Below are 16666 nucleotides of genomic sequence, written 5' to 3'. Positions count from 1 at the left end.
AAAAGAGAAGTTAATCTTTCTTTTTTTTTTAAGAGAACAAACAATTGTATTGAGATGCTCGGTGTTTGATGATCATTCGTCGCACAACAATTTCATCTTCTGGTCCATTAAAATCTAGGAATCGAGCTAGGAAAGTGCTCATGATTACCGGAGCGTTACAATTGACTCGCGGGATCTCGATGTGTGGTCCGTCATCCGCGTATTTTTATTCGACACGATCTACGGCCGTGTTAAACGACTGACGAAACGGATGACGAGCCGCGCGCCGTGGCGGCCGAGTATCTCTGTTTCCCGGCGGCCGCGCGCGTCTTGGCTCTTGGCGAATCTCGCGGCTTTACGGCTTTACGGCACGCCGCAGTGAGTTACGGTTGCGAGTGCGCACGCGGACGAAGCGGATCAAAGCGCTCGCGGGACAGATTGAAACGGGTCGTGAGCGCGGACGACGATCTACGAGGCTCGCGCTACGAGGGGACTGAACACCAACCTCGTTCCGTTTGATCCGATTGCGCGCGAACGAACTCGTTAGAATCACTAAGCATCGTCAAATTAATGTCTCCACTTCGCGTTTTGATACCGCAACGTGAATAAAATTTGATCTTTAATTTTTGCAAGATAGGAAAAACGATGCAAGGGAGACGCTTTTCGGACATTTATATTTTTTTAAGTAAAAAATAAATAAAAAGATTTTCTTTCCCAAGATAAAGTTTCCACTCTAATAAAATATATATAACTCGGTGCTCCAAGAGTTAACAATGTAATTTAACAGCAGAAACGATGGTGATATCATAAATACTTTCCAGCGGAAGTCGACGTCTGTTCGAGGAGACAAGTTTACGAGCGAGTGCAGCGTGCGCGAATGAATTATGATCGTCACCGAAAATCGAAAATATTCACGGCTGACGGGAACGCGCGTTCCGTATATTACGAGGCCGTGCAATATCGCGGCCGCGGCGTTTCTTCGAATTGCATTTTAATTTAGCGCCGCCGATAACGGGTCCTCCACCGCGCTAATAACACACGGAGCGAGCCATATCCCTCCGCCCTTCTCCCGCATCGAGGTCTAAATATCTAATTAAGATAGCGGAAAGCGTATTAAAAACGCTCTGTCAAGCGTCGCCGGAATTACGCCGACTCATCGATCTGTCATTAATGAAAAGTAAATTAGCAATATAGGCCGAGCGTGCGTTGCGCGCGACCGCGCGAGAGGAAAGACTGTGTCCGCGGAAGTCTACGTTTGCCGTGCAACGAGGTAAATTGAGTATTGACGCGCCGTATCTGATCGCGCGCGATAGGAGAAACGTCTTCGGATCGATCAATCAATCTGTCGACAGGTAATTAAAACCGGCACCTTGTTTGTTCGCGAAACGTAAATTAATCTGAGCGTGACACGGTGCGTTCCTTTCTCCGTTTCGGCGAAGATGACGTACTTTTGCGTCGCGCCCGACATCCGCAAAAAATTGATTACGCCATTCGGGGGGCCATCGACGTCTCACTTCGCGTCAATGTTCGCGAAACAATTCTGCAGAAAGAGAACGGGACTTGAATAAATAATTAGAAGATAAAAAAAAGTATATGCGAGTTTAAAATTAACGATGCCATACAATAAATGTACAGGAAGATTATACTGAAGAAAATGCCTGATAGATGACTTTATATAAGTATATAGCTGTCTGTGTACTAATTAGAAAATAAATAAATTATTGTACTAATATGTTTAATCAATTGATGCGATACTGTCTCTCTTTCTCAGTCTTTCTCTTTCCTAAAGAACTGCAACTTTTTTTTAATTACAGAAACTGTGTAAATAATTAATATGTTGTATATGCACACACACGTTATACACTTCTAATAAGTATATACGGAAAAGATATATTTGCTCTCTCTCTATGTAGATGATATTAAATCAATTTTAATCATGTGACTTTTGGCAAACTTGTAAGTCATCTACGTAATTTATGATCGACAAAAAGATAGAAGTTTACATCTTGCGCGAATACACAGCTTGGCACGCAATACGCTTAAAATAAAAACTGCGATTTAAAAAAATGCGAACGTAACAGCATTTTAATATCGCCTATACTATTGAGATCAAGGCCAGTTCATTACATTAGTCATTACGTTAATCACGAGTAATCAAGAGTAGTTCACGCCAACATTAAAACGTCATGTTAAAAGTAATCCTTGTTATAAACATAAAATCTCCTATTCCCAGGAATTTAAAACCAAAAAATCTATAGAGTAAAATCTTTCAAAATGGTCTATTTTTTTTTTTTAATTCGCCACTCAAACTTTTGAAAACTTTTTTAATCCGTTTTCTTTATTCGACGTTCCTCGATTAAAAAACATTCGATTATAGCTATGAAACTTCGTATGAGAATGACAATGGCTAAGAGATAACGCCCATAAGTTGGTACAAACCGCCAACACGCGGAAACGCGAAAGGAAACACGATTGGCAAACCAAGGGAGCTAGCCCGCCGTGTATCTCTCATATTACATATATACGTATCTCCTCGATATCACCGCGGAACGAGCGTCAGCGTGGCAGGAATAAGGCGCTAACAAATGTCGTTCGCGCCTCGTATTTCAAGCACTGTCATTTGTACGTTGCGCCGCGCTCTCGACAGAGCAGGTAACGAAGTGACAATGACTTCGACGATTCCTTCCTTTTCTCTTCCTGCCCGCCTCTCGCTATTATGAAATTGAACCGGTCCTCTCCGCGGATTGTCTGCCGCAAGCGCCGCCGAGTCATTTTAAACGAAATGCGCGCGGTTCGTGCATATTAAAGTGCATCACGCGTCAAATGCGAATAATTAAACGGTTCTTAACGGTCGCATTGTACGATCCGACACTTAGATTAATCAAATCGTACCTGGAAAACTTTTAATTTATTTAAATTGAACGTTCTATTATCTAATACAATCAATATTTCTCGATAGTTCGTGTTACAAAAATGTATATCCATTTATATTTACAACTCCAATCTCTCCGTTATTCTTTTCTAATTATCATCTGCATTTTGCCGGTTACGGGAACGCGGGTGATCGATAGCCTAATCGTTGGTAAGATACCGTGGGCAGACACGCGCGCGTCTATGATTTCAAAGCGCACAAACCAATCGGTTTTACCCGAGTAAGAACGCAGCGTGTAATCGCGGCTGAACGAAGCATATCGTCATCGTTCGATGCTCGCCGCTGCTTTCTACGAACGGTTTCCATACCCTGGAAAATCAACCGATCGCCTGTCATTACCGGCAATTTGCAAAACTATCGGAACGGAGGAATGCGAATGTAATCTCGAGCTCCATCCACGCCTCTCTAATAACCGCGCTCTGTTACGTTGCGTTTCGCCTTTCGAAAACAACGTCGTCGCTCGTCCATCTCCACGCAAACGTTGTTGTAATGAGTGTAATATCAGCCGCAAACTCTTATCTAACGAACTAAATAATATCTGTGCGTGTGTGTGTGTGCCGACGCGGATGAGGTAATAATACGATATGTATGTACATTTATCACGTATTCCCACAGTGTGACGACTTATTCCCGTAACATAACGTAACGCGATATTCCGTAAATTAAAATACAGTGATAAAAAGCAGTTGTCTGCGAAATCTTACAAAACGATTTGCAACTCTCGGCAGGATCACTGTGATCAGGTAAAATGTCATAATAGAACCTGCTTGCGTGGCTGTCGATCGAAGATCATTTCACGATATTTCAACCGTATTTTCACCGCCTTGCTAAAGAATTTAATTCTGAAGATTACTGATTCACATTTCAAATATAGCCAAGAGATTTTCAAACTAAAAATCGAACACTTTCTGATAACTCGCAATAAAGAGAATCACGTCTAATGAAAGTATAAACCCAATTCTTGTATTGTCGTGGTTGGCGTTTATCAACGAAAGGCGTTGATTCAAACACGACGATGTACATCTCGGTTGCGATGAAGAGAAGCGGATCGCCGGGACCACCTCGGAGTGGAATCGTCGCACTCGCTCTGACCAAGAGAATCGTCTTCGCAGCCATCGCGTTCGATGCCCGCTCGTGTCAACGATCGTTTAAGTATCCGGCGTGAACCAGGTGGGTGAACCACGAAGTGGGACGACATGAATAAGGGACACAGACTAGATAAATGTTGACTGCACTTTCCGTTGCAGTCAACACTCTCGGCTCGTATGTATCAGTTATTGATAAAGAAAATAAAGAATCATATACTCGCTTATGACTCCAAATTATATGTATAATTGTATTATTTTAATTGTAACATGTAAAACTGTAACTGTTACATCATTATTTTTATGCCATTCTAAAAATCAGAAAATAATAGGATAAATAATTTCTAGTGAAAATAATCGCTCACTAATAATTTTTTAGTTGCATAGAATAATATATATTTTTCATAGTTACGCACGTGTGTAAAGCTCTTATTATTCTTATATAATATTCTTTCTTAATCGTATAGTTATTTATTAATATACCTTATTAAACATGACGAAATTTACAATGTGTCAACTTTCGACTCAAAACACGTGCACATCTATATATTCCTTTTTTTTCACAAACATTTTATTTCAAAGACTCTTCACACGTCGCCCCACCACCACCTGTTTTTTACTCAAACCGACCGATTCGACCGGTCGGAATCGACCGGTCGTAACTTTGCTCTCGGCCCGAGTAGCTCTTCCCGCTTAACTAAGTCATTGGCTATTTATTATGGTTGACACTCCGACGAAACCCTATATGTCCCCGTGAGGCTCTTTTATTTCGCCGAGCTCCGCGCGACCGGCTCGTGAAAACGAGCTACCGTTTATTCCCGCGTATCCCGGGGATACCTGGGGGCCGTTTGGGAATTAACGCGCTCCACGGACCCGCTTTGTTCGCGTCGTCCGCGAACCCGCTGAGTTTCAATCGAGAATTCGCGAGGCCCCGCACCTGCGCGTGCGTGAAGAAATAAAAGGACAGAGGGGGGCTTAAGGGCCCGCGATTACTCAAAACGCAGGCCCTCAGATCCCGCGAGCGTCGTTCGAATAAGTCCGTTCGAAATCGATTCGAAGAAACTCGGCGCCGGTGAACGCGCCGCTTTAATTCTATTAAAATTCTTCACAGTGCGTTCGCCACATTTATGCCGGTCAAACAAGGAGTTTTACAGTATCGTTGGCGCTCCAAATATAAAATACAACGTTGCGATTGACAATACTGGCACAAAATAATGGTTTCCAAAAAATATCGTGTTATTACCTTCATTTCTAGCGTCACACATTCATGATAAAGAATATTTTTAGATCTTTGTTATATCAGAAAGAGAGCGAAGTATAGAAAGAGAGAGATAAATTATATTTATCGCTAAATATACCAAAGTGCTTGTTCTAATCAATTCTGTTCGCGATCGCGCGAGATAAGATATTTGAAAAAGCTTCCTGCTTTTCCGCTTTTTACGTCTTATCGGTTATCATGGCCTCCGCATTGCGACTTTCTTCAGGGGCGTGTACAACTATAAATTCACTTCTGAATATACCACACGTTCTCTCAACAAGGGGAAAAGTATGACGACGGCCCAGACCCGAATTCGATCGCGCGTCTCTTCTCTCGCGATATCTCTTGCACGCTCATCGACTTCGGACCAGTTCAGGCAAACTCAAACAAACTCCGGTGTTAAGATAACAATGTTAAGCGGTAAACGCGGGGCCGATAGCGCGCCGAGCTTAATCCCATAGTTATATACCCGATGAATATACCGGTTTCCCTGCGGTACGTAACACATCGGATTTAACACAAATGTTCGATAGTAAAAATAAATCTTGCCTAACGGCCGTCGATTCCATCGGTCGACGACACACGGTACTTTCCTCGTTTTAACATCTCATTTAAATTTCTCGCCCGCGAGAGAACGAGCGAGCGAGCGAGCGAGCGAAGATGCAAGAAAACAAACGTCGCCAAACAACGGCATCAAGCAGCACGAGGACCATCGGATGGACAGATTTACATAAGGACACAGCTATGGCGCATAAGCGTATTTACCAAAGAAACGACCGATCTAACTCGCTATAATGTTTTTCAGAACTTATATTGGGAATTTCGATTGTTAAGAATCGAATCGTGCTCTCGAGCGATTCAATAATTTATCCTAAATAGCGCGATTGCTCGTCTATTCGATGTAACACAAAGATTCGAGCGTGAACCGTTATATATATACCTTGGACTTAGAATAGAAAAAGAGAAAGCTTGTCTGAATCAATTATTAGGCTATACGGAAGAAAGAACGACAGGAGCGATCCATTTTCACGATAGAGAATTCAATAATCGATACTTTAAAGTATTTTATACTTTCAACAGGTAAACTTTAAAATTCGTACGTTTATTTTCACACAATAAAAATCATTTTTAGAGTTGCCTCATATTCTTTTAACGAAGAGAGAGATTCAAGCACAGTTTCTTTCTTTTCCCTTGTTGTTAAAAGTAAAACCTGTCTTTGATTTACGCGACGAATATCGATCCGAATGAAAGAAGTTCAACGCGACGAAGTTTTACGACACGATGAAGTTCGCGGGATCGCAGATTTACTTCGCACACCCTCTCGGCGCGCCGAGAGTACTTACACACGCCCGTACGCGTCTGTATTTGCGTGTGTCCGCTGCGAGAGGAGAGCCCGATTCATGCCGCCGTTTGCCGGAGTTTATTTGGGAATGGCGGCCCGTTTCCGTGGGTGAATTGCAGCGAGTCCGACAGTAAATTTCGCGCCACGTAGGATCTTCGTGGGCGATTATTCGCCGCGGGCGTCCAAGATACGCGATGATGAAACCGAACACCATCGGGTCTCGTTCGGACGTCTGGCTGGGGCTTGGAGAGCGGCCACGGCCGTTTCCAGAATTCCGATGGGACACCTCACCTGGCCGAGCTGATACGCGGTGCACAACGGGTTTTTTTTCGGGCCTCGGCTCGCCCGGGCCCCGCGTTGTTCACCACTACGTATTTCACTGCGCACCATCGAAATGTCAATTACGCCTTTCCGGTAGCCGGTGCCGTAAAACGAGATAAACATAGGATAATTTGTCAAATCTATTTAAAACATATCGGCCAAAAATTGACTAATATTTATCGAACGATTAAATCTTGTGAAGTAAATTGTCCTAAAAATACCCCCGTAATGTGGATATGTAAGATACGTTTGCATAATCATGTTCAAGAATAAACTGTGAAATATTGCGGTGACTGGAAGTGTAACTCTCACATCCGTCTACCGATGCTACAAATTGTTATAAATTACGTAATAAATTTAGGCAAGCCCACTCGAAAATCAAAATGTTAATATCTCCATAATAATCTCTCCATTAAGAACACGGTAACATATATTGTCCTAATGTTTACTATTATACGACAGTCACGGATTTTTATGGGTATACTTTTATAGATATATATGTATAATATAAATATGTATGGCTTTCTCAATTCGTATAGCCGTGTACTCGTCACGCGAAGTGAATAAGATCGATTTTCAAAGATTAAGTATTGATTCTGAGCATTCCTATATATAGTCATAACTCGGCTTTCACACATTGACGTATAACTATAACGTTAAATAATTCATTAGTGCAGCGGCAATTTATGTGCAAGAATCGAGTAGTTTCGAATCTTGTTATTCGTCCGCCGTTTCGTTTAATGGACCAGCTCGAAGCTCGACGCTGATCGATTAATGTAAAATTTGTGATTCTAAGCAAAATTTGCGCTTGACATGCGAATAACATTCCCAATTAGGCGTGACACGTGTTTTTGAATAATGCAGCGTTTCTTATCTCGTCCAAGAGTAAATTCTGCCTAAGTTTCCATAGTTAATCCCCCCGATGAAGTCTACTTCGATAGTGAATCACGTCGAATTGACGGAATCCTTCACCTATCGCGATGTAAAACTATAATAGACACGCGAGCGAATATAAACTGTTGAAATAGAAATGTATAGGTACCTCGCCCACATATCTGAATCGATTATTTCGGCAAGATAACACGTGCTGAAAAGCAACAGAAAGAGAGATAAACCTGCTTATTTGAAGGAATGTGCACATTTTCACTCGTTTCTAGAATTGCGAAACAGATATCTTAATGACGATTTCTGAAATTCTGGCATTATTATGTGGAGAAGTTTTTTAAAATATTAGACTTACATCACTATACGGCTTTTACCCTTCCATGTATAAACAAGATTTTGTTGAACAATATGTCACGTCTTCAAAAATGTATTTATTCGTTTTAATTCGTTTTAACCTGCTACATAATAATATCAATTCGATTGTTCTCGCTTACTCATATGCGCCTAGCATAATTGATTTCGATTGAAACAAATCACAATAGGTATCTCGGATACCATTGTCGCGCAAACGAGTTTCTAAAGCGACGAAATTCCGCGGACAGCAGCCGCGCGGCTCATCTCTCGCATAAAATATTCGCGGCTGATTATTTCGCGAGAACGAATTTCGACGATTTAGGCGATCGCATTATTTACCATTCCATTCACGCCAGTGTGTTAAATAATTCATTAATGCCGATATAATTTACGGTCGTTATCTGAAACAGCAAAACATTGACGTCGAATTTGCTATAATCCAATTTCCATTATCAAATACGTAGTCAGATATTTCCATGAACGATTTTCGGAAAAAACTTGGAAAATATTGACGCGCCCAACTTTAATTAAATCAATCGCAGGAAAAGCCTAAGTATCGATTTATAAGATATTATTATAAATATATCTTTTTATACGCATCGAATAATTAAAAACAATAAAAACATTAAATTCGGTTATTTATGTGTTATACAAAAAATATTATATCCTTTAAATAAAGTAGTTATATTATCATTATATCGATAGGTTGGGGAATTATTAAACTTAATATTATTCGTGTTAACTAATTGCTAAGTAATTAATCAGATAAATTATATATCATAACATAATTCTGAAAACAGTATAATAAAGACAAATAATCACAAATCACATGAATTTGTCAAAGTTAAATTAGTAAGACATACTCTCACAAATTCAGTAGCAATAATTAATGTATAATTAAATCGAAAGGCTCTTTTTGTAAAAAAAAATAGTGAATTTTCTTGTTAAAAAATTGGATTATTTTGCATTGTAAATAAATAGTCCAAGTTTATTTATAACAGAAAAAAGGACAATCAAATTATTGATTACTTTTAAAAGAATCTTCACACGTATGAAATACAGCAAAATTATTAAAAATAATGATGCATTTATAGCATAATAATTTCTATTACACTTTTACTATAACGATAATAATTCCCTTATCGTGTACAACAATTTTCATGCATATCAAGCGACTCTCTAGCAGTTATTTAGGTCGATTCACCTTCCATTTATGAAATATAGCTATCCAAATGTGCGCGACGGATTACGGAGTGACTTCACCGCGCGAATCCCCGCTCCGGACGTCTTTTTCGGTCGTTAAAAGAAACGAAAGTGACGGGCCATTATCCCGTTTCCCCACAAAAACGATCCGCTTTCGTCCCCAGCTACGAGCCGCGGCCCTCGCCAGTCATTTATCTCGATAATGACAGTTCGGAACAATTTCTATATTAGAGGGCCTCATTAGAGCGCCGCGCCAGCTTGTAATTTACCTCGTCGACATTTTTACGTCCGCAAATGCACGAATTAAAACGCGATGGCGAACGTGTTTCTACACTCGTCACGCCTCAGCACTCAGCTCTCTGCTTAATCGCGAATATCATTTTTAAAGAAAAGATTCTAATTGTTGGCATAAAGCGAAACGATTGTCGAAGCGATTCTCTGCTACAGTAAATTTCGTATCATGAAAAAGAATTATCTCTCAAACCTCAATTATCATCACAAACGTTTATAAATTTTCTATTCGTAATATCTTAGCGATATAGCGTGATAATTTAATAAAGCTAATTTTTTTGTGTATTAATAGTGTCTGAAACAAGTAAAAGCTTAATTAATCAAATTATACTCAAACGTATCATAATTGTTACATAATTATTTTATCACACACATCAATATTCGCACTAATTATTACGCAGTAGCGCCTCAACGAGATATTATCGGTGCAATATTATTCGTGTTGAAATTTTTGCGATAACATCGAACGAGATAGAGACTATATACAGTTCACGTTGACAATTGTCGGTTCGCAGGTAATCATAGTCCAAGTTTCAACGTGCGTCATCGTCGCTTCCGGAATTAATACTTAAACGCGAGAAACGCCAAGCGGGAAACTTTCCGCGCAATTCACGCACCTCCGTCAAGGAGGTTGTCGCTGTATTTTATTTCCCGGCACCAAGACACGTCCCATTCTTCTCAAGAATTTTGCTGGCTAAGAATCAACTATAAGCGTCTGCAAAATTCACTTTCGCATTAATACTTCGATGGTTCATTAAAAAAAAAAAATTATAAGCGGTGCGCGCGCGCCGATAATTGAAAAATATTCACCTAAATAAAAAAAAATTTAGAAACTGAGGGGGAGAGAAAAGACTTCTTTTATATTTCAGGATAGATTATTTGCATTCCATAATGTAAAATAATTTATAATTTATGAATAATTTGACGTTATTCGTCAAACGTTATTCGAATTTTATATAACGTTCCCTATACGTTTGACGTATTTTGCAATCGTCGTTGCTCATCCGCACGAGACGCTCCAAAAGGATCGGAATATGAGCAATACGCGCGATAAATGTTAATAGTCGAAAATTAATTGGCAAGTTTTTAACGGGGCAATAAAAATAATGAGCCATGACGGCGGACAGGTAGGCCGGAGGATACGACGCAAAAATCGCGCGATAGACTGGCCGCTCCATTTTCGTCGGGAATGGCCGCATTAAATGTTATGGATGGCCGTACCGAAAGGGATGAGCGATTTTTCTTCGAGTTAATGCGCCACGGTAAGAGAGGTGCGCCGCGCGAAGAGAGTTACGACTCGCGCAATATCATACCAAAGCGACGTCGCGTCGATGCGTCCGCGAGAAGCGCGATAACAATAAACTTAATAGTGTAATGACACTGCTGGCGATTAATGAGTGATGATTTCGAGAACCTCAAGTATCTCGCAAGGACTCGAGCGTTAGCGACAAGTGTATCGAACGAAATGACTTGTCACTTTAATAAATAATATTTCAATCTAAATTCAATTCTAAACATTGTTGTAAAACATTGTTAGATGTTACGTTATCATGTTGCGTTAAATAAATAAATATATAAAATATTGTGGAACTAATTATATAAAAGCAAAATAATGAATAATTATTGCAGTAAAATATTGAAAATTAAAATACCTATTGATTTCGGCGAATTTGTTATTTGAGAAAATTTAACTTTTATTTTTGATAATGGCGCCCATATTTTATGAAGTATTTTCTAACAATAAAGTCAAAGTTACGACATTAATTTCAGCGACACAGAAGAGTAATCGTGCGTTGATACACCAACGTGAAATGTCAATTACGCCGAGTGTAGACTGATGAGCTTTCGCGAGCCAAGAGAATGGCGTGAATTTATATCACGAAATTTTCGGAGAAATTAATGTGATCGAATTTAGAGTTAATACCACTGAAATGTAACCTGCATAATTATACTTTAACACTTTGAATACTGACGAAATAAATCGCTGTCTTGCCACTGCATAAAAAAATTTTATATTTTAATGGATATTATTGATCAAAATTAAAATGTTAAAATAGCTCAACTAAAATTCGTGCAAAATGGGCAGATATGCAAAACCGATATCGTAAAATATGCAGATTTAATTGCACATTTGATTGCAAAAAATTATTTGTTGCTTAATATTAGAGATAATTCTGCATCATGCATTCTTTTCTATCCGCGTTAGTTATTTTTATTATGTGTAATTAAAAGAAAAAATGTCACTTATATTGGAGTAATACAAAAGTCAACAATGAAATGTGAAGTATTCGGTGCGTGACATCTAATACACGATTCATAATTTATTTAAACAAAAGGAAAATATTTAATGATTCACGTAACAGTAACGATGCAACACACGATGCGTTGCATCGAGGCTTTCGAAGCCAATTAATTTTTATCGGCAAAACGCGCGTAATTAAGACGCTCGTAAAGTTTACACGGATATTACAAACTGTACGATCGATTGCGAAAGAATTTCATGAAAATTTCAGAAAGCAAATCTGCAACAATAGCTCACGTTCATCGAAGAAACTGTGCTCATGCGATAATTTATAATAATTTTGATTCGAAATAAAAATAGATGCAGTAAGTATAGTCGCTTATAAGTTTCACACTAACAAAAATCATATCGTACGGTTCTTCGAAAAGTTAAATATATTTATAATAAATTATTAGCGAATGTTCCCATGTTAATTTAATATAAACTTATCAATCAAAAATACATTGAAAAAACAAAATAAACATATTGGAGCATCGAATGCTTCCGCACAAAAGCTATTAAAAAACGAGAGAGAGAAGAACTGATATAATAACCTTTTTCCTGAAAAAGAAAATTTGGGAAAACTACCTGAAATATTTGCTTTTGGTATTTAAGCTCATGAACAAAACCAATAATGTTGTTTTAGGTACAAAATCATCGTTCCCCACATTTTTACACTTGACAATGCGTTTTTAACGGAACCGTTATAAATTTCCACCTTCGAATAATCCTTTGAATAATCTTATTTTGCTACCGGCATTACTTTCACCTTCTTTAGGTCACTTCCAAATTCGTTACACTCATTGTTAGAAAGGTATACTCCGGAATCCCGTTTGAGTTTGACCATTGACTCCAAAGAGACTCACCGTGTTGATGCAACTTGCCTCCTCCGACGGCTTGCTGCTGTGAATGTTTATGATGATGTGGTTGTTGTTGCTGTTGCTGCTGCTGCTGCTGTTGTTGTTGTTGTTGCTGCTGCTGTTGTTGCTGCTGCTGCTGCTGACGTGAATCCCGTGCCATGATCGCAGCGATGCTGAAGTCGGTTGCGCATTGACGGTTCGAGTTACAGTTGTTGTTGAGGTTGTTCAGGAGGCTGCTGTTCGGCGACGGACTCGAGCTCTCGTCGCCGTCATCGCCGGCGCACCCGGACAGCCCGGTGGGTACCGCGGGGGCGGCGGTGCCCTCGCCCTGCATCTTTCTGCCCAGGTAGAGGTGATGTCGGGATTCCTCGTCGTCCTCCTCGCTGCCGGCACCTCCGGCACCACCGCCACCGCCGCCGCCACCGCCGCCACCGTCGCCGAACGAGGTCAGTGTCAGTCCGTTTCTCTTCCTACCGGTGAGGCCTCGCGACTCCAGCAACATCACCTCGCGCGCTGCTTCCTGGGCCACGTGGGGTCTATCGACAAACTAGTCGAGGCGCGTCTCGAGGCGGATTCGCTTGACGTCGCGACGTCGCTACGGGCCTCGCGCGTCACGACGATGCCAATGATCGCGACGCTGATGATCGCTGTCCGGAAGACGGTGAGCGTTTCTATTCTCGATACGCAAACACCGCTGAAGCGGCATCAGCATCCTCTCCTCCGAACACGCAAATCAGCTTCGATTTCCTGCTGTCGACATGCGCGCGTATACGCGTGCGAGGAGGTGACACCGCGCGTGTACGCACGTGCGCGTGGAGGAATAGGAACCTGCGAGCGGAATCGGGCACGGATTGGTCGGTCACGATCGCCGTGTTCGTTGCGCGGCCAATGGAGTACGGGTAAACGTTGAAACTGATCGGGATCCTTATCGGAGCGGCGATAAGAATCAAAGCACACACTAAAACTACGTCAGACAGCTAACCGTGTCGTTTAGCGATTAGGGATAAGCGAATGTGATCCAGAGTAATCGACGCCGGCGAATGATGACTGAAGGAGCACTCCATCAATAGTGCGCGACTCGTGGAAAAGTTACGTCGTCACGGGGACACCAATCGCTTCTCTTACGCGCGTGTGAAAAAGCGGAGCCGCTTGATGTATCGTTTACACTCCAGGCCGCGCGAGCGAAACGTGGCGCGGACAGAGCAGGGAACGACAGACCGACCGGTTGCCCGACAGACTGACCCGCGCCACCGCCGGTCGCCTCTTCGTTTCGACCCCCATCCCCGCCAAACCCGATCGAGCTCGGTCGGACTGAGGCCGAAGGGACGGTAAAACATAAGCGGGAACGAGAGGAGAGAATACCCGGCGGGTGTCGATGGGCGGTTCCTTGGCACGCTCCTCCTCTGCGATCAGCGCATCCAGCTCCGCCTGCAGGCTCTCCCCCACGAAACCAACCTCGAGGTTCGCCTAAACGTTATTACCGCGTCGTTCTTCCTCTCCTTTCTACTCGTCCCTTCTCTTTCTCTCGCGCCCATGTCAGACCGAAACTGCCAACCGGGAGCCGACGATACATACAAACACGCACGAGCGTCCACAGGAGGAGTCTCTCGGTCAGCCGGTGGTGGTCGTCGCCGCCGTCGTCCTCGTCGTCTTCGTCATCATCGTAGTCGTCATCGTAGTCGTCGCTGTTCACCCAGGTCGTCTCTCCTCGTCCCACGTCGCTTTTTTCCACACTCTCTGTCTTTTCCCACTCCTCCCTCCCTCTCTCTCTCTCTTTCTCACGTCCTTGTCCCATCTTCCTCACGCTTCTTCCTTTCGCCCTCTCCTCTTCCCGCCCCTCCCAAGCGTAGCAACCCGCCCCGCCCGACGCGCTCGCACGCTCGACGTCCACACGTACAGAACGAGGTAGGGTGGCGGTATTACGGTCTCGTACGCGCCATCCAGCCACGGCAGCTGCCATTTTTTCTTACGAGAGGGGGGCAATTGCTGACAGGGACCGCTTTCCTCCGCGCTAGTATGCCGCGACTCTCGCCTCTCTTTCTCTCTCTCTCTCTCTCTCTCTCATCTTCTCTGCCGCTCTCTCTTTTTCCCTCTCTCGTACTCCGCCGCTCTCTCGAGCGCAATTTATTGTTTTACTGGCGGAGCTTTAAACACGACCGAACGACGGTGGCGGCGGCTTCAGCGTCAGCGTCAGCGTCAGCGGCGGCCGCGGCTAACGCAGGTGGGTGGTTAGCTCGCTGCTGGCTAGCTGACTGGCTGGGCGGTAGATAGGCGGGTGGGTGGCAGTTGCTCCGGTGGCTCGTCTCGGCTGGGCTCGTCGAATGGGGGCGTGGGAGTATATCGTCGTACACTTCTCTGGGAAATCCCGTCAACGTCTACTACCGCGGCTATGCCACACTTCGCCGATCGTGCTCTTATTATTTCCCATCCCGATCTCCCACCGCGTATTCTCTATCTTTCGAATCTCGTTCGGTATGATCGGTGTCTTTCAACATTTGCGGATATGCTCGCGAAAGTACGTTGCACCTCACCGATCTCACAGCGATTAAAACAGTCGATTTCCACCAATCGCTCAATCGTCTTTGTCTTCGTAGGATAGCATATGTTCCTTAACACGGGTCACGATATTGTCTTGTGTAGAGAGAATGTTTCTACATATATTTTATGTTTATATAAGAAAATCTTTACAATTTTTATAACCTTTATAAAAGTATATATTTATAATATATTTATGAGCTATATTTATAAAAAAAGACAGGATAAAAGTAGAAGCAATTATATTATAATTATAATAAAATGTAATTTCACCTTTATACTATTTAAAAAATATATGTAAATGTTATGATTCTAGCATAATACAATCTATAAATGTGTTGAGCTCGATTTAAGTTGAAGACCTGGAAATTCGCTCAAGCATTCATTCTTGATTCTTAACATCGTTATTTGCCGTTATTTCTTAAGAAGCGAAAAGTGAGGTACGCGAAATAAGAAGACCCGAATTAAGATCTTCGCTAATCGTTAAGCCGCATCAATCGCAATCCGGCAGAATCACGGAGAGCTTTGCATCTTCGTTTACGTCCGTATCCACGAAGGACCCTCGAAATCTCCTTTTATCCCTCCCCTTCACGATTCGGCGCGCTATTAACGTCGTTATTGCCATTTGTCGAGGAACCGGCAAGTACGCGTGCGCCAGCAGCTGCAATACCGAACTGCTTTTTCCGCTGGGCGATTCTCCGACAGAAGTATTACGGTAGAAATAACGTTATCCTCGGCCGGAACGAGCGTCGAAGATGAATGGGGGTTGGAGCCCGCTTACCCTGCATCGCCGGCGCTTTTCCTCTGCCCCTTCATCCCTTCACCTACACCCCCGGGATATTATTTCGTCGAATATCTCGCGAGTCGTTTCGAACGCAGCATTTCGCTGGAGATAAGTCTTGGCTTTAACCGGTCCGTATCCCCGTAAAAAAACCTCGAAATCATTAAATCTCGCGCACAAAGCAAGGCAGTTATATTTTTCTATTACGATTAAATCGTCAATTATAATTGGATTGAATTTCAAGAAGAAAATAGTAGAACGCGTATAGCGTATCAAATTTTGCAAGATATATTTCGAATTAATATAATAATTTTTAATAAAACGTTGCAAAAGAATAAAAAATTACCATTGCAATTAAGAAAATTGTCTATATCCTTTAACTCTCGTACGAAATCTCACGAAGCATGCGTGTCACGTTTTCCCGAACGAAATCTTCAAATTATCGGTTGCAATTAAAAGAATTGATGCCGTCGCGGTAATCTTTCTCGCGGCCAAGCGCGGCGGTGCGAAAACGCAAAATTACCACTGCAACTACGCAAAATAATTAACGTCGCGCTAA

At 42.1% G+C, this 16666-nt stretch overlaps 1 protein-coding gene across 2 annotated transcripts in view; it reads right to left on the bottom strand.

Moving 5' to 3' along the window:
- The window catches only part of LOC143899253 (uncharacterized), a 46370-nt gene extending 32331 nt beyond the window's left edge, over positions 1–14039 (bottom strand). For both annotated transcript variants that reach the window (XM_077409393.1, XM_077409394.1), the window contains exon 1: positions 12798–14039. In XM_077409393.1, coding sequence (XP_077265519.1) covers positions 12798–13293 — 496 coding nt within the window. In that variant the 5' untranslated portion in view covers positions 13294–14039. The remainder of the gene's footprint in view (positions 1–12797) is intronic.
- Positions 14040–16666: the final 2627 nt, after the last annotated feature.

This window comes from Temnothorax americanus, unplaced genomic scaffold (assembly GCF_048541705.1).
Source record: "Temnothorax americanus isolate GAGA-0224 unplaced genomic scaffold, ASM4854170v1 Scaffold26, whole genome shotgun sequence".
In the NCBI taxonomy this organism is placed as follows: Eukaryota; Metazoa; Arthropoda; class Insecta; order Hymenoptera; family Formicidae; genus Temnothorax; species Temnothorax americanus.
Note: the sequence above shows the minus strand (reverse complement) of the source record. Positions and strands in the feature narration are given on the sequence as shown.